The following is a 27,414-nucleotide window of genomic DNA, read 5'->3' as shown; positions in this document are numbered from 1 at the left end:
GAGCCAGCCAGTGAGCGGAGCCTGCTGAGAGGGAGGAGCGCATCCTGATGCAGAGATGCTGCAGTGGCTCGGGGCTCGCACACATATTCGCACCCTCGCCCGCTGCCGCCACGCCAGGACAGCCAGTGGCTAAGGCCGGCGGGGCCAGGCAGCCCCGAGGCTGGCGGCAGGGTCTGCTCACCAGGCGGCCACAGCACTGCCCCAGCCAACACCCTTCCCGCACTCTAGGTAGGTGCCTATCATTTTTGTCTGTTCCAGTCCAGAGGTTTCCCTGGGTGCTGTTTCAGGAGGGACTCCCAGCTCAGCCCTTATAAATGTCTTCTTTGAAACTTGGGAGGGGACAGGGACAGGCAGCAGGCTGGGTCCCGATTGACCTCTCATCCCAGCCTCACTGTAGCGACCCACAGTCTAAGTGGGTGGCATTCTGCAAGGCCTGATTTACCGGTCCAGGAAGCTGGTCCCTGGGAGGGTCCAGAAATCTGAGCAGGCAGTGGCAACTACCTGCCAAAAGGGCAGGAGCTCCAGGACCTGCCCTGGACCCCAGCCAGTACCCAGGGGCTCTATAGGGCCAGGCTCTAGCCTGTCCCTGGAAATCCCTAGATGGACCTGAACCTGAGTTTCCAAATGCTGAGTTCATGTGGGGGCTGCTTTCCAGGTGACCTCTTTGTGAAGTCTTGGTTCTGCTGGACTAGGGAGGCTATTGAAGAGAGGTGAGAACAGAACACAAGTTTGGGCAAAGGCTGTTCAGAAGCTGGAACTTGGGAGAGAAACTGAGGCAAGTCATATTCCCAAGGGTGAGGCTGGATTGTAGCCTGCAGTTCCTTTCCCCTCCTCCCTCCCTCCTCAACCTTGTCTTCTCCTCAGATCCCTCCCCCTCAGCCTCCCTGGTGGGAGGGAAGGATTTGCTCAAAGTTTGGCTTTTCAGGGGATTCTGAGAGAGAGGGGGTAACCCCTCTGCCTAGCCCCATAGCTTATGTAATGGGCTACAGGAAGAAGTGGCACCAGCCAGGGAGTGTTGTCACCACCTCCAAGACTGGCTGCAGCACTCGGGGGCAAGGAGCTAAGATGAAGTCTTGCCTATAGACTAGTGTCTCGGCTGTGCAGGCAGCCTGGATCATGAAGCTCTGCCCCCCACCCCACTCCATCCCCACGCCTGGGAAGTAGGGGGAGTTGAGTTGTCTTCCTGTTTTCAGGGTGATTGTGCCAAAGTTGCTAGTACGTTTGTAACTAGTGTGACCAGCACAGAGTGGTTGTGCATGCAATGACCCCAGTCCTGGACAAGGGTGGGTTTGAACACTTCTGCCAAGGAGGCAGGAAAAGGAACTGTCCACAGATCTTGGTCCTGAGTTCATCTAGGCAGCTATTTCAGGCATTCCCCCAAAACCTCTATTCAGATGCCCCAGAATCCACTGAGCTTCTGAAATGATCTACCACCTGTCCTAGGTCCTGCTCAAAGGGACCAGCTACATCACTATATGACATGGGCAGCAAAGAGTAGACCACCTGTGGGAGGGGCAAGTATGGCTGAGGCTCCAGGGGCGGGGCAGGGAACCGGTCCAGTGGTTAAAACAGGTGTCATGTTTCAGGGCTGCCTCAGAGTCAGGAGCATTCAGCTCCTCCCAGGGGCCCCAGCGGCTAACTCTAGGCTCAAGCAGAACCACTCTGTTTCTCACACAAGGTCAAAGTCCTTCCTACTGTCCCACGGGGATCTCTCGGCTAATTTAGAGACAGTCAGGGGATGACAAACAGATGGGAGGGGCTTCTGAACTAATTGCATCAAAGACACTCAAGGTCCCACTCGCCTCCTTCAGAAGTCACTGCCCTTGTCCGGAAGAAGTGAGGGGTTTGGGAAGAGAGGCATGCTGCCTGTGGAGGAAGAGCCACTGAAGGGACTGCTCTCTTCCCTTCCCCAGTCTCCACCAGGCCAAGCTGTCCTTCACACCTCCTATCCTAGAGCATGTACTCTTCAGGTTCAGCCCTCAGACCAACCTCAGACTGTCTCTAGTGACCCTTCGCTTGGACACCTCCACTTCCTGCCACTGCTTAAGTGGAGACACGTGCATTCTCTTTGAGTTCCCTGGATCCCCTAGACAGCTGTATGTACTGCCCTGAACTGACTCCAGATCACTCCTGAGGAGGGTATAAACTGCATGATGCACCTGAACCAGCCTCTATGCTGATATTATCAGCCATGCACTCGAGAGGGCTTGGAGGGTCCAAGGTCCCTCTGGCAGGAAGTTTTTCAAGTCAGATGATGGTGAGAAAACATATTTCAAAGCCAGTCTCTAAGCATGGATATGGGTGGTATGTATGTTCTTTGAGAGACTCGGAGTGGAAACCAGGGCATCAGGGTTTATCAGCATGAAGGGGAGAACCAGAGCAAAGAATATGCCACTGGAGTCTAAGGGACTTACACTGGACAATAGAAGATGCTTCTGAGCAGGAAGTTGAGCCATAGGGCAACCTCCAGTCACATGACTGTAAAGATGGCTGCAGAACTGGGGTTAGTGTTGGGTCCAAGTCATGTCAGAGGCAGAAGTTAGGCTGGATGACAGGTACATTTCTTCCAGCCTCAGGCCATCCTCTTTCAGATGGTAAATGATGGCATTCTTTTCATCTTTCCACATGCTAGCATTTCTAGTTCTTTCAGGGGGACCACTACCTCTCATCTAGACCAAAATTCTAGGACTGTTGCTAACTTGGAACATTCGCAGGGGTGATTTCATCTTCCTGGAAGAGTCCTTTCTGTGGTTGAATGAGTCCTTGCTACAAAAGGAGTCCATGTTTCTTTGTGTACTAAACAAAGTGCAACAAAAAGCAAAGATTCACAATGTCCTTGCCTTGAATCTGAGCATTATCCATTCCAGGACATACTAGATTATACCTCAGTGTCCATCTCAACCACATGGTCCCCTTCTGACCTATAGAAGACAACCCCTGCCCTGCTTACAGGCACCTATCCTGATTCAAAAGCATAGAGTCTCCTCCAGAGGGATCTGTATCATCTGAATTTCTGTCCATCTCCAGGATTTTTAAGTCCCCACCTGCACAGGGTTTTGTTCTCCACCACCCTGCAGTAAGGCATCTGGGAACTGGGGCCATGGGCTGGAAATAAGGAGTCCCTTCCCAGTAAAAGGAACAGGCATGCAAAGACTGCTCTGCTGGTGCATGAGACCCTCTCCTTCCTAGTTTGGTCCTTTGGAAACCAGTTGTAGCAACTGTTTGTGCTCTTCCGTTTTCTCAAAGAATCTTTCCAAGGACTGTGGCTGTAGTGAAGCAGAGGAGTGCTTGTCTTGCATGTGAGGTTCTGGGTTTAATCCCCACCATGGCAAAAAAAAAAAAAAAAAAAAAAAGTGGAACGTGAGATCCCTTTTCCAAGGCTCTTGCTTATGGCCCCAAATTACACACAGAGAGGGAGTGGTAGGGTGAAGGTGATGGTGTGGGGTGACTAGACCCTAGTCTCACGCTTCTTCCCAGGAAGATCTACATCCCCTCACAGTCTGGCCTTTTAACTCTGAAGAGTCTCTCTTCACTGTAGACTCCAGGCTGCAGAACAAGAGCCAGACTCTCCAACTCAGTGTTGAAGGTTCAGACAGATTCCTGAGCCTGGGAATCACAGTATCCCCATGAGACTTAACAGCACTGATGCCTCAGGAGCTGAATCACAAAGAACCATGCCTGCTGAGGAAATGCTCTGAGGACTGCCAGCCTCCCTCACTTGAAGCTGTAGGTCTATCCCATCCACACACCCCAAATACCTCTTTCCTTCAGGTCCTTCCCCCGACCATGGTGACTGGCCTGGCATACTAGGCACCCAGCATCCTCCATGCCTCTGCTTAGAGCCCCATCCTCCAAGGAAGCTATGGTGACTGAGATCCTCCTGGGCTTTGATGGTCCTGCAGATAGTGAACCAGATCCTAAGCAGAGAACAGGTATTGAGCTCAGTCTCCCTCTGCCCTCAACAGGAGTTGGGTGTATGAGAGAAAAACCATCCAGAGAGTCATGGGCACACCCAAGCCATATTCTGTAAATGTGTTGGGTACAAGTCTGCCAGTGGGATCTCGTCCTGCCGTAGTCTGGAGTTTACCTCAGAATGTCAAATCTGTGGAATGTGAGGAAAAAGTCTAAGTGGCAGGTATCTTTGCTGTTATAGCACGAAACGATGTCAGCATTCCTGACTTAAAGGTGCAGTGTGTGTAGATGTCCTGGGGGATGGGGTGGGGTTGGGGGGAGCTTAGTTATAAGGTCTAATCTTTCCCAAGCATCGGCAGTGGCCCAGGTATGGCTCTGACCTCACGAGCATCCCTTGAGGTGACCCTTTTCCCCCATTTTAAAGAAGACTAAGGTACAAGAGATTAGTATTGAAGGCAGTGACTCAGAGTGTAACAACTAGGGAGCCTAGGTCTCACTGGCTCAATAACCCGCCCTGTGAAACTCGAGACGTGCTACAAGGCCGAGGCTGAGGTGAGCATACAAGAGGCTCCTGCAATAGTTTAAAGGTTGACCCCAGATATCTCTATGTCTTATACCATGCTCCAAGCTCCCTTCCCACCACTCTGTATATAATACTACCACACCCTCCAATTCCCTGATCTGCTTGACTGATGAAGGGAGGAGCTAGGGAGAGAGCCGGACATCCCAGGAGGCAGCAAAATACCTGCTGGACTATGTACATTTTTTTAAAGCTGGTTCTACATAGAGATCCTCAGCCAGGAAACCCTGTCGTGTGCCGGAGTCTACCTGGTAGTCAGCTGTTTCCAAACTGTCCTTCCTCCCACCCTTTGTTTCCTGGACTAGAAACTTCAGCCAGTGCCCCTGAACCTCCAATGGCCTATTCTCCCATGTGCTAGTACCTCACAGAACCAGTCCCTTGATGGTGACAGCCTGTGCCCGACTGTGACAGCCTGTGCCTGCACCCCTGTACCAGGGCAGCTGGCCTGGGCAAGACTTGGCTGGCTCAGAGATGGCTGGGCCAATCTGGGCCTGGCATAACTCCACTCCAGCCTCATTCTGACAAAAAAGGCCCTCTCCATCCTGGGCCTCCTAAAACATGTCATAGAGCAGATGGTGCAGGAAGATGACTGATCTCTGAACTTGAAAGCACATCTCGTGGCTGCTCTCAGCCATCCAGGGAGTGCCATAAAGGGAGGGTCTCAGTTACTGCCTCCCCTGTGCTCAGCATAATGCCTGGTCCATGGTCACTGGACACTGTGATGGAGATGATGTGGAAGCATATTCCTTTTGAGAGTCTGGTACAGAAAGATTATGGGTTGAAGGTATATACATATATACATACATACATAACATATATACATATATGTACACACATGCACTCACACATACACACATACATACACATACACTCACACACCCATACTTATACACACAGACACACACATGCACTCCCACACACAGACATACACATGCACCCCCACACACATGCCTTCGCACATACTCATACACACATACACTCATACACATGCACTCACATACTTGCACTCATACATACACAGACACACATACAGACACACACATGCATTCACACACATACACTCACACACATGTGCTCACACACAAATGCACTCATATACACACATGCACTCATACATACACAGACACACATACAGACACACACATGCATTCACACACATACACTCACACACATGTGCTCACACACAAATGCACTCATATACACACATGCACTCACACACACACACATATCCACAGACACACACATGAGCACTTGCATGTGTGCTCACAAATGCATGCACTCATGGTTCTGGAAATGAAGGCAAGGCATGGTAGATTCTGGCTGCCTCACCTTCATGAAAGCAGAAAGCTCCAACCTTTGCTCCAGACTTATATATGGGCTCTTCCTAGTTTACCCAGGACGATGGAGAGCAACGTGTCTAATCACGTTGATTGATGTACAATTCATCCCAGGAGAAACCTCATATCTTCCTGATCCCACACACATCTCCTCCAAAGCCTCCTCTGTGGTCTTGGTCCCTAGATAGTACCTAGAGCATTTAGACCAGTCCGGTGGATGATAAAAATCCTATATTAAAGTTTAATGTATGCAGTGTGATCGGATTATCCCTAATCTACAGACCTTGCCAGAAAGACTACACAAAATCTTGACGACTACATGACTTCATCTCTGCCTTGCTCTGGTGTGTACAGGACAAATGCCCACTGCCCAAGCTCCTCCCAGCCCAGCCATTGTGCTGGAACTGAGAGCTCCAGCCCTGGCTGGCTGGCAGAGGACAGAAACAAGTGACGAGCGGCTTCTCCATGCCCAGATTTGAGTTGATGATTCCCCAGTCCCAGGGATGATTTCCAAGTTCCTCAACCAGGGAGCCTCTTGGGAAAGTCAAGAGCAGGAAGTGGAAACCAGAGGAGAGGGAGTCAGGAGAAGGGGCATCTACAGCCATCCTCTCTCTCCCTCTCCACAGGAAACGGATACAGGTCCAGAGGGCTTGGAGGCAGCACAGCCACTTGATCACCAGTACAGGTGTAGCCACAGAACCACTCTGCAATGCTCACATGCTCTCATTCTGCTGATGGGAAAACTGAGCCTCCATCAGGGAGGATAACTTGTCTAACTCCACGGAGCTGTAAAGAGAGGAGGTCAGGGGACCAGAGAGAAAACGCAGTAGTTAAGAGTGTGTACTGGTCTTTCGAGGGCCTGCGCTAGGTTTCCAGTGCCGAGCTCCAGGATGTCTGACACCCTCTTCCAGCATGTGTGACACCTGCACTCACATACACATACCCACACAAGTACGCATAGTTAAAAATAAAATCAACCTTTATGAAAAACAGAGATGAGGTCAGTATTACCAACTCTTGCCTCCTCGGCAATCCTCGGGTGGGTGGACTCCAAACCGAGCCAGCACCTCCCTGTGCTGTGGCCAATGCCCCTCATTTGCGCAGCAGCAGCCAGAGGTACACTCGTGAGATTTCCTGTGACTGGATGCCCTGCTAATCTGGAAACCTTGGTGTGCTTGTGTGTGTGGACGTGTATACCATTTGCTGTGCTGCCCTGCAAAGTACCAAAGACCTTCCTTCCAGCCTGGTCAGGTTATATACCGAGAGCGCCATTGTGAGTGCACGTGTGTGTTCATGTGTGTTGTGGGTGTCCGCTGGCTCCTGGAGGCGTAGGGCCACAACAGTTCCCAATTAACTGAGTGCGACTCACAAGCGACATACATTATGTGGCAGACACTGTGCTGAGTATGGGACTCTAAAGACGGACAGACTATACAGCCTCTCCTCTTAGAGGACTGGCACTCTTCCACTGGAGACAAACAGTTCCACTGGCAGGAGCTGTAGATGATCAAGGGCTGGATTCTGTATTTGGGGTGGGTAATATCTCCGGGGCTTCCAGGCAGGTGAGGTGTGAACAGCACTATCCAGCAATGAGGACACCTTACCTAGAGAGAAATGATTTGGGGTGTGGGAGAGGGGCGCTGCGGATGATAGGAGATCTAGAAATGCCAAATGTCTTGAATCTGGTACAGAACTATGAGTAGCAAGACCTGGGGTGAGCAAATAGGGGCTGACAACCAGACACACTTCCTGACAAGAAACAGAGAATATGAGGCTGGTGTCACACGAGGAGGGAGTGTTTCTGCTCTGCTCCCTAACCCCTGCTTCTTGGTTCTGTTCTTGGTTCTGACACACACACACACACCACACACACCAGCAGGCTCCAGGCGCACTTTCCCTTGCCTTTTGTTTGCCGGAAGCAGGAAAGGTGGTGGGAACCCAGGTGGAGGAGAAGCCAGAGGGCTTTTCCTATGAGTGGAGTGGGAGGGAGTCCAGGCACATCCTGAGCCCACATTTGTCTCCACAGTCTTCCTTCTCAGCCCATGGGTCAGGGGTCCTGACTCTGCCACCTCAGGAAGAAGAACCAGAGAACCAGAGTTAAAGGACTTGAAAGAGCAGTCTCTCGCAGAGGACCCAGATGCAGATAGCAGGCTGCATAGCTAGTTAGTGGAGACAAACCTGCCTTGCCCTGGGCCTTCTGCAGGCATCGACAGCGCAGGGGGAAGGGGGGAGACTGTTAGAATCTGCGATGGTGGGGAGGAGGGGGGCTGTTAGAATCTGTAGCCAGGTGCTCTGACCCTGCAGCAGCTCTGAGAGGCAGGAATGGGCTGTGGTGACCAGGCTTATCCCAAACCTACAAGGCAGCTTCTGGGAGTCCCTGTCCCCAGAAGTCAGGAAGTCTTCACCAGGAGAAGTAGATATGGAAGTGACCCTATCCCTGCCCTTGCCTCTCCAAATGAAGTCTTCATCTCCTCAGCTGCTTTCCCGCTCCCTGTGACCTACCCAGACTGACTTTACCAAGTCTCTGCTATCCCAGTATAAGACAGAGGCTCCTCTGAGAATGCCTTACAGCTTGCAGTACAGAAAGCTGCTGGACCACTAACCCACGTGGTGGGACTGTGGCTGATAGGACCAAGGTCATGACTCCATTCAAAACACCTAGGCGCCTTACCTAGGCACCACAGGCTGGAGCAGAGCTAAGTTGTGAGCCTTCCCTTACTTTGAGAAAATCAGTCTTGGTTCAGAGACTGTGCAGCTCCAGAGGGGCTTAGTGGCCCCCACCAGGGCAGCTGCAGGAAGAGAGCTGTCCTGATCCCCAGGTACCAGAGGAAGATGTCCTTAGCTCCTCACCCAGGCAAAGGCCCCATTCTCTCAGGGCTCCTCCTGACACAGAGGGATCACCATTGCAAGCAGGTGGGCAGGTGGGTTCCTGCCTCCCAATTAGTTCCTCTTTCACTTCCTGATCAGCACCTGCTGGCTGGAGGGAGGGGCCCCAGGCAGAGCCAGACTCCCAGGGGGGCACCGGGAGGCACTCAGCCCTGGAAGAGCTCCATGGTAATAGCCAAGCCCCTCCCTCCTCTGGGACCTGAGGAGGATGAGTGCTTTTGCACGGCAGCCCAGGCAGGAAAGCAAGTTCCTCACCAGATGTGCCTGCAGCTGGGAGGGGCACCGAAGCTCAGCGCCCTCATCCTGTCTCCTTAGGTGTGTCTCAGTCTCCAGTTGACTCTCCTGGAGCTGGGCTGCCGCTCCTCTCTTCTGGACTCTGCCTCTGCCTAGGACACCCACCATGGGGACACCCGGCAGGAAAAAGACAAGCTTGCTGCTGCTGGTGCTGGCCACAGTGGCCCTGGTCTCCTCTCCAGGTAAGAGCAGCTGATTATAGGGTTAAATCATTACTGCCACTCAGATGGCAATTCCTCTTCACTGCTGAGACCATTTCCTTGCTAAATTCTTCCCCACCTTACCTTTGAAGTTGGGAGGAATCTTTACTATGTTGAAGAAAAACATGACCCAGAGAGGCTGAGTGGTTTACCTTGTGTCTCACAGCGCGGTGTGGCACAGCCAGATCTCCATGCTATCCGTTGGAGACGAGGCCTCTAGAACTTCACCGCACAGTGTTGTAGGCATTGCCAAGTGTGGCCCCTGAGCTAACTTGTGAGTCACGTGAAAGTAATACCTTCAACTGTACTTGCCACTTGTCAAGTGCTCTATGGGACATATCCATCATATTCAGACATTTTCCCTAAAGAATGCTCCAGGATCCTGGACCCAAGGGAACAGCAGCTACCCCCATAGAATGCCTAGGGCTTCCTTGAGGGAACCGGGATGGGTAGGGCAGAGAGCAACCAGACAAGGCAGAGCAGGGTTGCTGACAGACGTACTCTCCATGCTCAGACCAGAGACGGGAAGCAGCTGCCAGGGAGCAAAGAGAGCTGGACAGTCCCCACCCGGGAGCTGGGTGTCTCCAAGGCTCTCTGCTGAGTGGCCAGCAGGCTACTTTTTGCTGGGCCCAGGTCTCAAATTCAAATCAACAGGAATCTCTTTTTCCCCCAAAGAGTTCCAAGGGGGAAGGAGCACCCTTCCCACAGTCCCGGAGTTTAGGCCCATGACCCTTCAAGACTCAGCCATACCCTCTCTCCGCTGGCATGCTCAGAAGCTTTCACCAGGTCCTTGTTGCTCTGATCCACACTGTACCCATGGTCCTTTGTGGGGCTGCTGAGAAGTGGCTCTAACTCCCACACCTTGGTCCTGGCTGTCTCCACCAGACTGGAGGAGGGTGGGAGGCTCTGACTGCTCAGAACGAGATACTGTATCTGTCTACTGTGGGGAGAGAGGATGAGGATGACTCTAGACACCCTTCCTCCTGCCTCCATCTCCTCTGGCATCCACTTCCTGCTCTTGACTCCCATTGAGAGAGGCCAGAGGAGAGGGTCCTCAGCAACTCTCTCTTGGAGGCAACTCCTTTTGGAAGCAAGAGGTGTGAGCACCCCTCAGGGAATGCTAACCCAGATGGGTCAGAAGGTAATTGCCAAAGGCCCAGAGCCAGGACCTGGGCTGCCATCTCCCAGTGTGACCCGATTCTAGATCTGCTCCCTACTGAGACTTGGAAAGTGCTTCCCTGCTCTTGGCTGCCTCACCTGATCCTAGACTAGATCTCTGGGCCATTCACATCCCAGAGCAAGGAGAGACACAGCATCTTCCCTCACCTAGCATCTCTCTGGCTTCTTTATCCCACTGCAATGTCTCTTGTCTTTTCTGTGGAAAAGAGGAACTGGGCAAAGAATGAGGGCGTTTGGGGGAGGGGCCACAGAGAAGGCTGCCTTTGCCCGTGAGTGTGTGTGCCCATATGTGCTCACCTGTATGTATGGCAGCATGGACAGGTCTGTCTGTAGCTAAGGAGTAGTGTGGGCTGTGTGAGGCAGTCTGTGGACCAGATAGATGCTGAGGGGTGCGTGTGTGAGTGTGGCACAGCTTGGACCTCGATGCTCTCAGCTACAGCTCCTTTCAGAAGCATTTTTTTTTTACACCCCAGATTTCTAGGTTTCATTCCCAGAACTTCTGATTTTAGGCCTCTGAGGTAGAGCCAGGGCCTCAGATGGTCCCAAAAACCTGAAGTCAGAAATCATAGCCACTGTGGTTGGCAATGTCGGCTGCAAGGTAAGGCCGGACGAGGGCGGATCTTCTCCTTTGCTTTGAGGTGCAGAAAGTTATTAAACTTTTCTAAGGGTCAGATTTTATGTTGGAGAGGTAAGAAACACCTCGCTTCTTAGAGCACTTTGAGAAAGAATTTGGAGTGTGTTATCAGGCAGCAGTATAAGCAAACGGATCAACAGCGCCATTCTTATCGTGACTTAATTATTATCAATGAGTAGAGCTACTTGTGAGCACATACACATGGAATGAGCAGGCGGGGCTTTTGGCAGCTGGGCCTGCCTAGTATAAAAAGTGTGTGCAGATGCATATCTGGCCATTTGATTGGCTTAGAGAGACATCTGTATATGAACATATGTGTGATATGAGAACATTGTGAGATGTTCAGGTGGGACATGAAGGTGTGCGCGTGTGGACATTGGGGTGAGTGTGAGGGTGTGCACATGGCTGAGTGTTGAAGAAAAAGCTTTCTTTCAAGAAGAAAGACAATCTTAATCTTAAAGCACCAGTGTGCCTGGGCCCCACTCTGCCACCTCCCACTACCCAGACTGAGTTCCTGGAAGCTGCTATTGTACAAGGTTGTTCCCAGCAGCCTCTCCATCCCTCCTCCTCCTCCCTTCCATCCTCCCTTCATCCCCGCTCTCCAGGTGGTCCCAGCTGGGACAGAGTCCCTACCTCCACCATCATCATTAACTCCGGATTAAGCTGGGCTTTCCAGGGGGAGATGATGCAGTTGCTGTCAGACACTACCTCTGAGGCCCCAGGCAGCAGTAAGGAAGACTGACAAGCAACTAGGGGAAGGGGGGAGGAGCAGACGACACAAGCAGGACTCAAGGGAAGCCCTAGGCAGACCATTCTGAAAGTCCTGCCTCCTAGCTCATTCCCCATTCAGAAGGCTGCTTAGCAGATGCCCCAACTCCCAAGAGGCCAGAGCTGGCCCTCAGCTGCAGCAGAGGGACCACGCTCACTCGGAAGAGGGCTGGCAGCTGGATGTGCCCAGAAAGAAGGCACTAATTGGTTAATGGAGTTCCCTCCTCCCATCCCCCACTCAACAAGGAAGGTCTGAAATCAGCTGCAGGAGAGATTGGAGCCAATTAGGGAACCTGGCTCCCACCTGATCCCAAAATGGCAGAGTCCCCACTGTGCCTATGTGAGTGTGAAATATTGTCCGGTCCCCTGCCTGCTGACCCTGTGCTGGTGAGACAGGACAATGGTGTGTGGAAAGCAAGACCATGGCTGAGACAGGGCTGGGAAGGATAAGTGTGAAACCCATTTACTAGGTAACATCACCTGCCTGACACAGATTGGCCATATGACCATTGGGCCTTTCTTTCCTGAGACGGGACACAGTTCACAAAACTGCCACCATCCAACCTGCTAACACAGCCAACATCCAGCCATCCTCCACACCCTGTCCCCAGTTAGGTCTAACAGCCAGTTGCTGAGTTTGCATCCTGTGCCAGGCCCTCCCTTTTTTTCTACTGTTAGACCCTGTTATGGACCTGGGAGTGAATGTCTACTCTTTTCATAGGAAAACATCAAATCAGTATATGGGGGAGGAAGGGCTATAGCTTGCCCAAGGTAATGTAGCTAGTAGGAGACCCAGCCCAGCCCCCCAGTGAGCACTCTTCACTGGACTACACTGCCCTAGGAGAGCACTGGACTCCAGGAGCATATAACACCCTTTACCCCTGTTTCCTGCCGGTGACTTCTCATGTGTCTCAGCTGTGTGAGGTTTCCTGGGAGTCTCACTGAATCTTGTCTCTAAAGCACTCTGAGACATGGCACCTTGTACTGTCTGTTCTGTTTCCTTCCCTGAACTGCAAAGCCCTTTAAAGAAAGAAACCATGTGTCTGATTCATTTTCACAGTCCAGTTCCAGGTATACAATAAGTGCTTACTGTGTGGCTGTAGGTGGGTGAGTGAATATGCCCATGTAGATTGATGGGCCTGCCCAGTCTGTTTAAATTCATTTCAATTAAATTTAAATTTTGGTTCCTTAGACACATTCCAGACCCTCAATAGCCACAAGTGGTCCATGGCCACCTACTAGACACGCAGGAAAGGATGCATCCCCACTAAGCCCTGCCCTTGACGTTGTATTTTCTCTCAGACATTGAAGCTTTAGTGGTATCCACTGTTTGCAGGATGGAGTTTTGTCCAGGGAACCTCAGCTACCTTTGGACCTATCTTTGAAGAGCAACCTGTTGGCCTGCTATTCCCAGAGGAGTCTGCAGAGGATCAGGTGACACTGGCATGCCGAGCCCGAGCTAGCCCTCCAGCCACCTATAGGTAAGGTCCCAGCCATGAGAGTGGGGAGGCCCCAGGTGGCCATACAGGTCTCCCTTTCATCATCCTTACCCATTGAGGCCTGAAGTCCCATCCCCACTCTCATCCCTGCTACAGGTGGAAGATGAACGGCACAGATATGAACCTGGAACCTGGCTCCCGTCACCAGCTGATGGGGGGCAACCTGGTCATCATGAGCCCCACCAAGGCACAGGATGCTGGTGTCTACCAGTGCCTAGCCTCCAATCCAGTAGGGACTGTCGTCAGCAAGGAAGCTGTCCTCCGCTTCGGCTGTGAGATCCATGGGATCCAAGATGTTGGGTGTGGGTAGATGGGGCCAGGAAAAGGTTCCCAGGAAGGACAGGTGGTGGCAGCCTCTAACAAATGGCACGCTAGAAACTGCTTCCTCCCTGTGGAGGAGGATCTGGGGAGCTGCATGCTTAAAGACAGTTGCCTGAGCCCTGCTTTCCATCTCTAGTTCTACAGGAATTTTCCAAGGAGGAGAGAGACCCCGTGAAAACCCACGAGGGCTGGGGGGTGATGCTGCCCTGTAACCCACCTGCCCACTACCCAGGTAAGTGTGGATCCTGGGCCAGCACAAGACTGGGAGGGGGATTGTACCAGAAAGGACTTCTGGATGCTAGCACAGTTAGGAAAAACAGAATAGGAGGTGGTAAGTCTTAACTTCAAATGGTTCTGCAATCTCCTAGCTGGACTGAGAGTGTGTTTACAATGTCTAGCATCATAAGGGGGTGGGTGATAGAGAGAGAGAGATAGAAAGAGAGAGAGAGAGAGAGAGAGAGAGAGAGAGAGAGAGAGAGAGAGAGAATATGAAGTCATCTCTTCCCTGTACACCCCCAGCCCCTGTTTAGAGCTGCAAGCTCTCATGAGAAGACAGAGCTTGCAGCATGTTTGAGGTCCTGCCCAGATTGGCCTGTGATCCCAGTATCCCCTTGTTTTCTCAAACTCCTTCCTGTCTAGGTCTGTCCTACCGCTGGCTCCTCAATGAATTCCCCAACTTCATCCCAACGGACGGGCGTCACTTCGTGTCCCAGACCACAGGAAACCTGTACATCGCCCGCACCAATGCCTCAGACCTGGGCAACTACTCTTGTCTGGCCACCAGCCACATGGACTTCTCCACCAAGAGTGTCTTCAGCAAATTCGCACAGCTCAACCTGGCTGCTGAAGGTCAGGATCCAGGGTAATGGGGGGCTGAAAGGGTCAGTAGGCTTCAGGAAACGGTATCCCACCAAGCCAAGAACTGCGGCTCAGAGCATATGGGGTCCTGCTGCCAGGTCTCAGACCCTTGTCCCAGGCCCCAACAGGAAAGGGCATGTTTGGAGATGTGTGAACTTTGGGAGGCCTGGGCCCTAACGCAAAGCACCTCCCTGGAGTCCTTTGTGTGTGATTCACATGACCTGTCTCTCTCCCCAGATCCCCGGCTCTTTGCTCCCAGTATCAAAGCCCGGTTTCCCCCAGAGACCTATGCACTGGTTGGGCAGCAAGTTACCCTGGAGTGCTTTGCCTTTGGGAAGTAAGTACCATAGGGACAAGAGTGCCCTGGGCCCAGGCAGGGTTTTATTTCAAAGCCCCTCAAGAGCAGGAGGGATCCCAGAATGAGAGAGAACAAAGTTAATAGACTAACAGGGTCCTGGACACAAAACAGACATCACTCACCATCTATGAAACAAGTTCTGCCAGGGAGACATCACACACACACACACACACACACATACACACACTCTCACACACGAGGGCTTTATAGGCATGAGAGAGTTACGTGGTCCTCCCAACAGTAAATGGCAGTCCTAGGCAGTTTTAGGAGCACCTAGGGCTAGCCACAGAAAAAACAGTGTGCAGACCCCAACCTGCTGCTTCAAAACTCAACTTCAACACTTGCTGGCTGGGAGAGCTCAGGCAAACGACCTAACATCTCAGGCTCAGCTCTATGGCGCATGGATGGTCACAGTAACAGCGCCTGCCCTGTAGGGTTGTTATAAAGATCAGATGGGTCAATGGATACCAGGCCCTGAGAGCGGTGCTTGGCGTTTTAACAGGTGTGGCATGAATGTTACATTAGGCATTTCACAAATTACAACAGACAGACTTGCTTCTCTTTCTTGCTCTCCCTGAAAAAGGCCTCACTAGAGCAGGGTTCCTTGGCTACTGCTATGTGGAACATTATTGGACTTCCAGGAAACGTATAAAGCATTTGGAAGGGTAATGTGTTAACCCCTAGACCCAATGGTTCTCTAGCCCATTTTGACATACAAACCACTAATAGCTTAAGTGTCTTGGAAAAGTAGAGGGGACCTGTAAAGGACCTGTAAAGGCCTATGTTCCTAGTCTTGTTTGTGCCCTCTTCCTGTCTGTCCCCTCCCAAACAGGAGTCCGCTTCACCTTGTCCAGTGCTTCAGGAGGGCCTGCGAGTGTGAGCATAGGCTCTGTGCACACATAAGGAACGTGCTTAGCTCAGCTCATCCCCTCTGGCTTTTTCTCCCCCCCCCCCCCCCCCCCCCCCCCCCCCCCCCCCCGTCAGCCCTGTTCCCAGGATCAAGTGGCGCAAAGTGGACGGTTCCTTGTCCCCTCAGTGGGCCACAGCAGAGCCCACCCTGCAGATCCCCAGCGTGAGCTTTGAAGATGAGGGTACCTATGAATGTGAGGCAGAGAACTCCAAGGGCCGTGACACTGTCCAGGGACGCATCATTGTTCAAGGTACAGAGCTGGAGACACCTCCCTCTTCCCCGAGGAAACAGCATGAAAATCCAAGAGACTGGGAGGCCTCTTGCATGAGCCTTCTGACCCTTGCCAGGACTAAGCATAATTGGAGAGGTCATCTCAGAGCTCAGCAGGGGCATACAAAAAGCACACATGTCTTTCAAAAGATTCAGTTGCTAAAAGCAGCCTCTGGCACAACCATAGAGTGCCAGCTTCCCTGCCATTTCTTTGTCCTCTCCAGCCCGGAATACCAACAGCGCCCTCTACTGTCATTTACAAATACTGCAGCCTTATAATTCCCCATTTCTCTCTCTCTCTCTCTCTCTCTCTCTCTCTCTCTCTCTCTCTCTCTCTCTCTCTCTCTCTCTCTCTCTCTCTCTCTCCTCCACAGCTCAGCCTGAGTGGCTAAAGGTGATCTCGGACACAGAAGCCGACATTGGCTCCAACTTACGTTGGGGCTGTGCAGCAGCAGGCAAACCCCGGCCCATGGTGCGCTGGCTGAGAAACGGGGAGCCTCTGGCCTCCCAGGTAGGAAAGCAGAGTTTTCTCCCACATGACTACCCTCTTCTGCTGCCTGGCCCTTTTACCCTGGGCCAGCCAAGGGTCTTGGGAAGTTCTGGTGCTTCTTCTCATGGAGAGACACATGGCCGCAGGTGAATCAGCTGTATAACATCATAGAGATCTGGAATAGCACCATCAACCAGGGATGCAATCCTAAATCCAGCCTCCAGGAGACCTAAAGTACCAGGCAGCCCTAAAGCAGACCTATATTTATCACCCTTCATTCTGAGGGATGTTAGCTCCCGCCTCTGCACCACACCACAACCACCCCTGGGCCCCTTTCTGTCCTGCAATGGTCTTGATCTCCCTGCTCTGCCTTGGCTCTCCTGCACAGAACCGGGTGGAGGTCTTGGCTGGGGACCTGCAATTCTCTAAGCTGAGCCTGGAGGACTCTGGCATGTACCAGTGTGTGGCAGAAAACAAGCATGGCACCATCTATGCCAGTGCTGAGCTGGCTGTCCAAGGTAAAGGGTCCAGGAGGCAGGGGACAGCCCTGGAGCATGAAGGTTGTGTCTGGCTGTGTCTGAGCTTTTGCTTCTCCAAACACCCGCTTGCACGCACGTGTGCTAACATACACATATACGTTCTCTTTTGTTTTTCAATGGCCCCTGGGTAGCACCTGTTTCGAGACATGAGACTGAGAGTGCTCCGAAGATGTGTCTGAATAAAGCCAACACTGGCTGCAGTGAAAAAAAATCTGATCGCTGTTAACTAGCTCCTTCAGCTCTGTGGCCTGTGGCAAGTTGCCTGATTCTATGCCTCAGTTTCCCTATTTTAAAAAAATGCTTCATCCTGTCCCTGAACACCGTTTTGAGGGGAAGTGACATTCAAAGGGTGAACTGTGATGACAGGCTTGGCATTTGACAGGGACAAGGATAAGGACAGGGACAAGCAGCACCAGCCACTCGAGCTTATGAGGCATGTTTTCTCTGCTGTAAGATGAACATTAGAAGCCTTTATTAAGCTTAACAAGACTCAACAAAGACTTACTCTCTGTATTTTTTTTAATTTTAGTTATATGAATGCCTGTATTTGTATGTGTATCCCATGTTATAGAAGTCAGAAGAAAGTGTTGATTCTCCTGAAACTGGAGTTACAGATGGTTGTGAGCCAGCATTGGGCACTGGAAATGAAACTCAGGTCCTCTGCAAGAGCAGTCCGTGCTCTGACCCACTGAGCCATCTCCCCGACCCCAAGACTCAGTCTTTCATTCAGTTATTCAACCAATACGTTCTCAACGTCTCCTGAGGAGTGAATACAAAAGTACTTAAGTACTTAAAGTACTGTATAAGAATAGAGGGAGAGGAACAAAGTAAGACAAAGTTCATTTCAAATAACCCTAAAAATATGGTATAAGAAAAACCAGTACAGCAGTGGTACCGAGGTGAGCCAGTAAGATGGGGGTGGCCAGCAAAGACTTTCTGAGGAAGTCACATTTGAGCTGTGACCTGAAGGAGACAGTCTTGTAAAGATCTGGAGAAGTTTCAGGTAATATTATGTTTGCAGACGCAACAATGCTAAAGCAGGAAAACCTGGCAACTTCAGAGGGTTAAAAGAAAAGCTGAGGGGCGTGGCGGCGAAGAGACGACTCACCAGTTAAGAGCACTGGCTGCTCTTGCAGAGAGGATTGAAGTTCTGTTCCCAGTACAGGGTGGCTCATAATTACATGTGATTCCAGTTCCAGAGAATCATACGCCCTCTTCTGGCCTCCTCGGGCACTGCATGCAGGTGGTCCACAGACATACCTGCAGGCCAAACACCCACACACATAAACAAATCTTTAAAAGAAAAAAAAAAGGGGGGGGGGATTGAAAGCAAGATAGATGGTTGGAGCGTGTGTGAGGGACGAGTGGAGCCGGATGTGATGATACAGGGGTAGACTTGAGTTCTAAAGATGTTGCTGCCACTTGAGAAGTTGGTCTCCAGCCAGACGCTTAGCACATAGGCAGATGACATCTTAATTGAGGTGGACAGGTGGATATCTCGAGGGTGAGTGTCTGAGTACCACCTCTCCTGCAGCTCTGGCCCCAGACTTCAGGCAGAACCCTGTGAGGCGGCTGATCCCTGCAGCCCGAGGGGGAGAGGTCAATATCCCGTGCCAGCCGCGTGCAGCTCCAAAAGCGACAATACTTTGGAGCAAGGGTACTGAGATCTTGGGGAACAGTACCAGGTAGGTTCTGTGTGCCGCCGCTGAGATGGCTTCTTGGAGGCCAGTGCCCTTCCAATGGCCATGGTGTGTCCCTGAGTTGACTAGATCTTTTCTGTCCTTGCTGCAGAGTGACTGTCACTTTGGATGGCACCTTGATTATCAGAAACATCAGTCGATCAGATGAAGGCAAATACACCTGCTTTGCTGAGAATTTCATGGGCAAAGCCAACAGTACCGGGATCTTGTCTGTGCGTGGTAAGGACTGTGGTCTGTCCAGACCTGTGGTCAGCTACCGGGATGCTGTTCTGCCAACCATCTGCTCTTGGCTCCCTGTCCTGCTTTCAAGGATACCTCAGAACTCAGTTTCTCTTGGGACCACCCTGGCCAGCCTCCAGAATCTGGTTGCTGATGAATATGCATCTCTTCGTGGGGCACAGGCCAGAGCCTCTCTCCTTCCTGGGATTTTTCCCATCACAGAGCTTTGTTGTTGCTGTTTTGCTTTGTAGATGCGACCAAGATCACTCTCGCTCCTTCGAGTGCTGACATCAATGTGGGTGACAACCTGACCCTACAGTGTCACGCCTCACACGACCCCACTATGGAGCTCACGTTCACCTGGACCCTGGATGATTTCCCTATTGACTTTGATAAGCCTGGGGGTCACTACCGGAGAGCCAGTGTGGTAAGGCCTGAGGCCTCAGAGTTCTCCCTCCTTCCAGATAAGACAGGCAACCTGAGATTGGCCCCAGCCATTACCATCTTCAGGCTCTTCAAAGTTTCCCCTAACTCCCAAGGCCATGCCGAGAAAGCTCATCCTAGGACCCACAGTTACCTTTCCTGCATCCACCCAAGGACTACCCTTCTAAGTTAGAATCAAGCTTTAGCACCCCAAGTGCCCCAGGAGAGTCTCTCTGCTACTGTCCCTCTCCCCCAGTACACATGCCATCATTAACTTGGCTCATGAAGACTGTCTTCTGTGACACACTTTGATGTTCAGTGGTACCAAGTAGCTCATTCTTCCCATTGAACAGATAGGAACACTGAGGCACAGAGGACATGGATGCCATGCAGCCAGGGAATCCAGGCTCCATTTTATCTTGTGGCCTATTATACTAGTCAGGGCTTCCTCCTGACTCATCATACCTTGCTGTTCCCTATGTGCAGAAAGAGACCATTGGAGACTTGACTATTCTAAATGCCCAGCTACGCCATGGAGGGAAGTACACATGCATGGCCCAGACAGTGGTGGATGGTGCATCCAAGGAGGCCACAGTCCTGGTCCGAGGTAATGGGAGTCAGCCACCCCAGTTCTCAGAGAGGTTCTAGGTTTCCTGACCCTCCCCATCTCTCTTCCCTCTCTGAAAGCTGACAGAAACCAAAGAGATAGACACATCTGCTTAGTGCCCAAGTAGTTCTTTATGGGTCCTAAATGAGTTTCTTTCAAACCCATACTCAAGAAAGAGGATGTACCCCCAAACACTCCAGGAGTTCCAGGTTCAGTGCAGGGAAAACCTGTACATCCCTCTGTGGACAGCATCTGTGAGCCTCCAGGTCTGAGACGCTTCGCTCCCCACCTTTCTCCTCTGTCCCCATCCTCTGGCCACTCACCCAGTCTCTCCTGCCCTCTGATGTCCTGTCTAGATATTGAGTCAGCCAAGCTGAGTCTAGCTAAAACTGAATCAAACTGGGAGCTGCCCACTTCTGACTCAGTGTGCTCTGCGGCTTGGTACAGGTCCCCCTGGCCCCCCAGGGGGTGTGGTGGTGAGAGACATCGGAGACACCACTGTTCAGCTTAGCTGGAGTCGTGGCTTTGACAACCACAGCCCCATTGCCAAGTACACGCTGCAAGCTCGGACTCCACCCTCAGGGAAATGGAAGCAGGTTCGGACCAGTAAGTATGAGGCACCATGTGGATCCGGATTAATAAAGCCCTCACTGTGTGCACAGCAGAAGACAGGGGTCAGAGGGTCAAGGGCTGAACCTAAGGCTTCAAAGAGAATTAAGTTTTGTTCTCTTACCTCCAGGGGGCACCTAGGCAGGCAGGGAAGCCTTCATAGCCAGGATGGTTAGGAGGGAGGGCTGGAGGCGGCAGCTTTTCTGTGCCCTTGAAGCCTTTGAAGGATTGTTGCCAAAGAATGCCATCATGCTCAACATGTGTGGAGTGGGGGGCGCACAGCATTGGCAAAGGCCCTGTGGCATCAGAGCTCACTAGCTTTTCAGTCAAAGAGTAGTCGAGGGCTTAGCGTACAGTAGGACCACACATACAGTGAGGGCAGAACATAAAAGGTCCCGTGGGCCCAGACCCTGCCCTCATCATAAATGGACACTAGCCACTGACTGCCTGGGACCTTGCAGATCCTGTGAATATCGAGGGCAATGCCGAGACTGCGCAGGTGCTGGGTCTCATGCCTTGGATGGACTATGAGTTTCGGGTTTCGGCTAGCAACATCTTGGGCACTGGGGAGCCCAGCGGGCCCTCCAGCAGAATCCGCACTAAGGAAGCAGGTGAGTGTCTGGGGCTCTAAAGAGAACTCTCTGCAAAGGGAACCCCAGCAGAGGGAGCCCCAACAGAGGGAGCTCCAGTGGGGGGGGGGAGCCCCAGCAGAGGAAGCTGGGGGGTAAAGAGCTCCAGCAGGAGGAGCCCCAGCAGAGGGAGCTCCAGCAGGGGGAGCCCCAGCAGAGGGAGCCCCAGCAGGGGGAGCCCCAGTAGAGGGAGCCCCAGCAGAGGGAACTCCAGCAGGGGGAGCCCCAGCAGGGGGAGCCCCAGTAGAGGGAGCCCCAGCAGAGGGAGCCCCAGCAGAGGGAGCTCTAACCGGAGAGAGGGGAGGGAGTTCCAGTGGTGATGGTGGTGGTAGGACCTCCAGGGGGGAGGGGAAGCTCCAGCAGTGGGAGCCCCAGAGAGAAAGCAGAAACAAAACCCCAATCTGCTTACCAGGCCTGGGCTCCCTAGTCCATAGGGAAAGATGAGAAGTTAGAGGTAAAGCTGTTTCTTGGACAAACAGCCTGATCCCCTCACTAAAAAGCACACCTCAGGCAGCTCTGTAGTCACTGTCTTCGGCCAAGTATTTAAAACCAGGAGAGCTGATTTGAGCAAGGAAAAAAGGGTCACACCAGGAGAGCCTGGTCTTGAACCTAGGACAAGAACCTTGAGCCGGTTTTTTTTTTAAGTGCACACAGACTGCAGAGATCAGCTAATGAAGAAGGTGTCTGTGTGCATGTGTACACTCGAGTGGCTGTGTACACGTATGCGCTGTGCAGGGGGCTAGAGAGGCAGCCAGACTCCAGGCCCTATTTCCCTGGTATCTGAAGAGCTGAAGGGATAACAGCATGCCTGTGATCCTCAGTGAAAGCACACATTTGTCAGAGCCAGGGGAGAGTGTGAAGAGAGAACCAGGAAGGGCACAGGCACAGCCTTCACCTGCCCAGAGGCACCTGCTATGCTCTGCCCATTGCCAGCGGAGGGCCTGGGATCACACAACAGCATCGTGGGCTGGATCCTCCTTCTATCCAGCCAGCCCTGTGCTTGTGTGTGGTGGAGGGTCTACCTCCATGTCTCTCTTAAATACATTCCCCTACCTGCTCCAGACTGACTCTGGAGTCACTCAACATTTTAATCTGGCATCCATCTCAAGTAGGAAGTTCCAGGAGGCATGTTTTGGTTTTTTTGTTTGTTTTGTTTTGGTTTCTTTCAAGACAGGGTTTCTCTGTGTAGTCCTGGCTATCCTGGCACTCACTCTGTAGACCAGGCTGGCCTTGAACTCAGAAATCCGCGTGCCTCTGCCTCCCAAGTACTGGGATTAAAGGCGTGCGCCACCACCGCCCGACAGGAGGCATGGTTTTTGACTGGGCTTCTTAGGGATCTGTGGTAGGGAATGGGGTCTCTTTGATTCTGGCATCTCAGAAACTGCTGAGCACAGACAAGCACAGTGTAAAGGGACAGCGAGGATCTTTAATGTCATCAGAGCAGAGATCATGCTCTAGCTGGGCCATGTGTTAGCTGTGGGAACTTTGGACAAGTTGCTAACTGCCCTGGACCTCGGGCTTTCTGTCTTACCCTGGCCTTCTGTGAGCTGACGGAAGTCATCTTTGTGTCTATCAGTCTTGTTTAATACTAAAGACAGAGAGATTAAATCTATTGGGGGGGGGGAGAGAGAGAGAGAGAGAATGAATCAGTAAAATGCTTTGGAATACAAAATTGGTTGTTTTGTTGTTTGTTGTTGTTTGTATTAACTGCCATTCAAAGTTCTCTATTCCCATAAGCTGAAGCAAACTGGGATTGGTCTCTGGTTTAGCTAAAGCCAACAGCATAGCCATTCCATGTTGCCTGGCCTCTCATTTAAATTCCTCTACTTTCACTTTGACAGAGACATTATCATCACCATATAGAGAGTATGTATACTCAGGGCCCAGAAAAGTTAAGTCACTAGCCAGAGGAAGTACAGCAAAGATGGGAATAGTTCCCATGCTGGTGTGGCTCTGCACTCATGCACAGAAGGACTATGGGAAGATAAATTAGGACACCCCACCTAAGATGATCTCCAGGCACAGGCTGGGGGATCCCCACCCCCATACACACTTTCTGCCTACTAATGTGACACATTTGTGTTCCTTGGCCTTTACAGTCCCTTCAGTGGCACCATCAGGACTCAGTGGAGGGGGAGGAGCCCCTGGAGAGCTCACCATCAGCTGGACTGTAAGTGGGCAGGGACAGAGAAGCAGACCGGTGTCTTGCCTCTCAGGAGTCGTGCCCCTTTCCCTCCTGTCACAGTGGCAGCACAGAGAGGACTGCTGAAGTCTTATTTGGAGGCCAGCAGCTTCCCCCCCACCCCCAACCCCACCCCCCCATGCATCTCTCACGAATCCTTTGAGGAGGCACAGGTCTCCCAGGGCCACTCCTCTGGGTGAAGAATGGGTGGAGCCAGATGAATAGGTGGGGACACATACCCACGACCCCTGGCCCATGCCATGCTCTTGCCCTCAGCCCATGTCACGGGAGTACCAGAATGGAGACGGCTTCGGCTACCTGCTGTCCTTCCGCAGGCAAGGCAGCTCCAGTTGGCAGACCGCCCGGGTGCCTGGCGCTGATGCCCAATACTTCGTCTACAGCAATGACAGCATCCATCCTTACACACCTTTTGAGGTCAAGATCCGAAGCTACAACCGCCGGGGGGATGGGCCCGAGAGCCTCACTGCGATAGTGTACTCAGCAGAGGAAGGTGGGCTGTAGGGCCTGGGGCCCGGCCCTCCTTGACTCCCTGGCGCAGGGAAGGAGAGGGGATGTGTGGGAGGAAAAGCAAGCCTGGAGTGCACTTGGTGTCCCCTGGGCTTCATCCTGAGCACTGAGCTTCATCTAGGGCCCTGGGATTCCCCCCAAATCCTAATCAGATACATTCCTAGTCAGGGCCAGTCACTCTGTGGGATACAGAGGTGTCTCGTCAACATATGCCCATTCTTTATTGGTCCCTAGAGCCCAAGGTGGCCCCTGCCAAGGTCTGGGCCAAGGGATCCTCATCCTCAGAGATGAACGTGAGCTGGGAGCCTGTGCTACAAGACATGAACGGCATTCTCCTGGGTTATGAGGTGAGCACCAACTGGGGCCGAAAAGAGGCAGGAGCTAGGCTTTCCAGAATAGGGGAACATCTGACAGCTCACTAGTCACTCCTCCCGGGATCACTAATTCCTCAGTGAGAAGATCAAGAGAAAAGGAAGAAGGAAAAGCCCAGGCCCAATATTATCAGAGAGAGCACCTGACATCAGGCTGTGCCTCCCAGGGTTGGCTCCTGATTTCAGCACAATGTTAGACAGAAGCTAGTTCTACTCTTAGCCCTTGATTGGAGACTATGTAAGGTGTGATATTCCACTGGGGACTGGAGTTGTGTTTACTGGGCACTGAGGAGAGAGCTACTTCACAAGTACACACATGCGTTTCATGTCCCAGTAAATGCTCCAGGATAGCACCTAAGTGAATGAGATGAACATTACATTGAGAGTCGGCATCCGGGGGTCTGAAGTATAGGAGGCAGAGGCAGCCACATGTTTGCAGTAGACCCTGGTACTCTGCTGGTACTAGAATGAGCTTGCTGGGCATGGTCTAAGTGATGGGGGTCGGGGAGCTTGAAGATTACAATAGCCTGGGCCTTTCTCACCTCTGCTCATCTCCCCACTAGCGACCTACTTCTTCTATCCTCTCATATCCTGGACACCTTCCTTGGAGTAGACACTGCTGAGTAGTCATAGATGCAGGGACTCACAGTCACATGACCATGCTTTCTGGGTCACCTGACCTAGTGCGCAGGTTATCAAACTAGAGTTTACCATGGAATCAGCCTGAGTAGGAGAGGAGCACGGAGACTGTGTAGCCCAAAGCTTTGCCATGCACTTTAACATATCCTGCCCACCCCTCGTAGATTCGCTACTGGAAAGTTGGGGACAAAGAAGCAGCCGCCGACCGAGTGAGGACGGCAGGGCTAGACTCCAGTGCCCGAGTCACTGGCCTGTATCCCAACACCAAGTACCACGTAACTGTGAGGGCCTACAACCGGGCTGGCACCGGACCAGCCAGCCCTTCAGCCGATGCCATGACCATGAAGCCCCGTGAGTACCAGGGATGAAGAAGGGCATGTGCCACGGGGTAGGGACTATTCCTGTCACATGGTCAGCACTAGGCAGAAGCAGGTTAGAGGACCTACTGAACATGATCATGGCATCTGAGGCATCTTCTGGATTGTCATGGCAACAGACCATTCTGAGAATTCCTGCCATTTGGGTGGGCACCAGAAAGGGGCTAGCTAGTGGTAAAGGAAGGGTGGCCATGGCACGGAAGCATATGGCAGCGTCTACAATCCCTCCTCCCCTGGCAGCGCCACGGCGACCTCCTGGCAACATCTCCTGGACTTTCTCAAGCTCCAGTCTCAGCCTTAAGTGGGACCCTGTGGTTCCTCTCCGAAATGAATCTACAGTCACTGGCTACAAGGTGAGAAAGGGACACACAGGCCTGGCACGAGGAGAAATGGCTCCCATTTTTCCAGTGATCACAGGGAACTGTAATCCCTAGCAGTGTGGCATCTGGGGCCAGGAGAAACATGAAGACAGATACTCTGGGTAGTTTACGGTAGAGGCTATAAAAACAGGTTCGTGGTACGGCTGCATGAAGGTCAGGTCAGGGATGGGCTGGGGGGTCTGGAAAGACAGCTTAGTACTTGCACACTTACCTCCCACCAGTGAGAAGCTTGGCCAACGAGAAACTGAAGGAAGCAAGAAGGACCCCTTGAGGGTCCAGGAGGCTGTATCTGGAAACTTCTATCCCACAGATGCTGTATCAGAATGACTTGCACCCAACTCCTACGCTCCACCTCACCAGCAAGAACTGGATAGAAATACCAGTACCTGAAGACATTGGCCATGCTCTGGTACAGATTCGAACCACAGGGCCTGGAGGGGATGGGATCCCAGCAGAAGTCCACATTGTGAGAAATGGAGGTACTGTCCTTCCCTTTCCCCCTTCTGCCTAATCCCTCAGCAGTATTGGTCCACCAGACACTGATCAAGGGATTGTCCCCAAGAGCCAACTCTAACCTAGACGCCCCCCATAAGGAGAAAGGAAAAGACAGGCAATGAATAGTACCCATGCCACTGTCCCCTGCCCCCCCCACACACACACCCTAGAGCCACCCCCAGGTAAGGAGGGCGTGTATCTCTTTTATTGAATGCAAGGGACTGGAGACTAAGAGCAAAGGCTCGGTAAAAGCCAAGAACACCACTAGTCTTCAGTTCTTAAGGCCTCCGGATGACTTTCCTCCAGAGGCCTTCTGGGTTCTTTTGTAAGGGCAGGGCTGGGAGGCTCACTCACACACACAATTTTTGCTGCTGGTTTCAGGCACAAGCATGATGGTGGAGAGTGCAGCCGTCCGCGCTACCCACCCTGGCTCCATGTTCTCCTGCATGGTGATATTGATGCTCACTGGCTGCCAGAAGCTCTGATCTCAACACTGCCTGCCACACCCAAGCTGGATACCCACCCTAACAGACACAGAGGCTGGCTGCAGCCCCCCCTCCAACACCAAGGTGGTCCAACACTGTGCCTGAGAGTGGTTGGCTTAGACACCTACTCCCAACAGTACCCCTTTATGTAGGAGGTAGGATATTTCTATTCTGCCACAGGATAGAACCATGCAAGGAATTTTTCTTTAAATCAAGATGCACTGGGCAGTGACTTCCATGATAATAATAGGCTTAATACCTGGACCCCTTGGGGTTCTGGACAGAAGGAACAGACCTTTGGATAGAAGGTATTTAATATACATCTTCAGATCAAGCAGATGGCCCTTTGGGGCCACAATTGGGCACTGCCATCTGAGATCAGAGTCCCAGGCCCAGCAGGAACATGGGCAGCAGTGGGATGCCCTCTATGAAGCCAAGGGACCTCTTCTCGTCCTCACTGGAGAAGCACCACAGTTGGTCCCGACATGGTCTTCCATGGCTCCCTGGCTTCAGTGGCCAAGAACAAGGCCCTGGGTTACTGGGGATAGGAGTTCAAGAGGGTTGAGAGGCTGCAACATCTAATGGAAAGGGGCACCAGCCTAAGGTCCATTCACCATCCTGGTGGCACTGCCCTCTCAGCCAGCACTGCCAACCCAACCCTGTCATGCTCCAGATGGAATGACGGAGTGACAGGGCCACTTCAGGTGGCTATGTGACTAAAGGGCTTGTCTCGAG

The 27,414-nt window shown here is 52.2% G+C and overlaps 1 protein-coding gene across 2 annotated transcripts; it reads left to right on the top strand.

The window, feature by feature from the left end:
• Positions 1–27,414, top strand: Cntn2 (contactin 2). 2 transcript variants are annotated; one of them, XM_076941158.1, is made up of 24 exons: positions 1–228; positions 656–775; positions 9,031–9,191; positions 13,127–13,271; positions 13,386–13,561; positions 13,747–13,842; positions 14,250–14,459; positions 14,706–14,805; positions 15,811–15,986; positions 16,381–16,517; positions 16,885–17,014; positions 18,570–18,720; positions 18,827–18,954; positions 19,206–19,381; positions 19,864–19,984; positions 20,432–20,590; positions 21,055–21,204; positions 23,322–23,392; positions 23,681–23,915; positions 24,167–24,279; positions 25,107–25,293; positions 25,560–25,672; positions 26,010–26,178; positions 26,576–26,967. In XM_076941158.1, the coding sequence occupies exons 3-24, from the start codon at positions 9,116–9,118 to the stop codon at positions 26,677–26,679; spliced, it is 3,123 nt and encodes a 1,040-aa protein (XP_076797273.1). In that variant the 5' UTR covers positions 1–228; positions 656–775; positions 9,031–9,115; the 3' UTR covers positions 26,680–26,967. The 2 variants fall into 2 exon arrangements, with proteins under 2 accessions (XP_076797273.1, XP_034369316.1); XM_034513425.2 differs by lacking the exon at positions 656–775 and having other exon boundaries at positions 3–228; positions 26,576–27,414.

Source organism: Arvicanthis niloticus, chromosome 10 (assembly GCF_011762505.2).
Source record: "Arvicanthis niloticus isolate mArvNil1 chromosome 10, mArvNil1.pat.X, whole genome shotgun sequence".
Classification (NCBI taxonomy): Eukaryota; Metazoa; Chordata; class Mammalia; order Rodentia; family Muridae; genus Arvicanthis; species Arvicanthis niloticus.
Note: the sequence above shows the minus strand (reverse complement) of the source record. Positions and strands in the feature narration are given on the sequence as shown.

What these genes read in the sequence shown, in the direction of transcription:
- Cntn2 (XM_034513425.2), top strand. Translation starts at nt 9,116, where the DNA reads ATGGGGACACCCGGCAGGAAAAAGACAAGCTTGCTGCTGCTGGTGCTG. An exon ending in GGGACGCATCATTGTTCAAG is followed by an intron (nt 15,987 to 16,380) that starts GTACAGAGCTGG and finishes TCTCCTCCACAG; the next exon opens with CTCAGCCTGAGTGGCTAAAG. An exon ending in AGCTCACCATCAGCTGGACT is followed by an intron (nt 23,393 to 23,680) that starts GTAAGTGGGCAG and finishes TCTTGCCCTCAG; the next exon opens with CCCATGTCACGGGAGTACCA.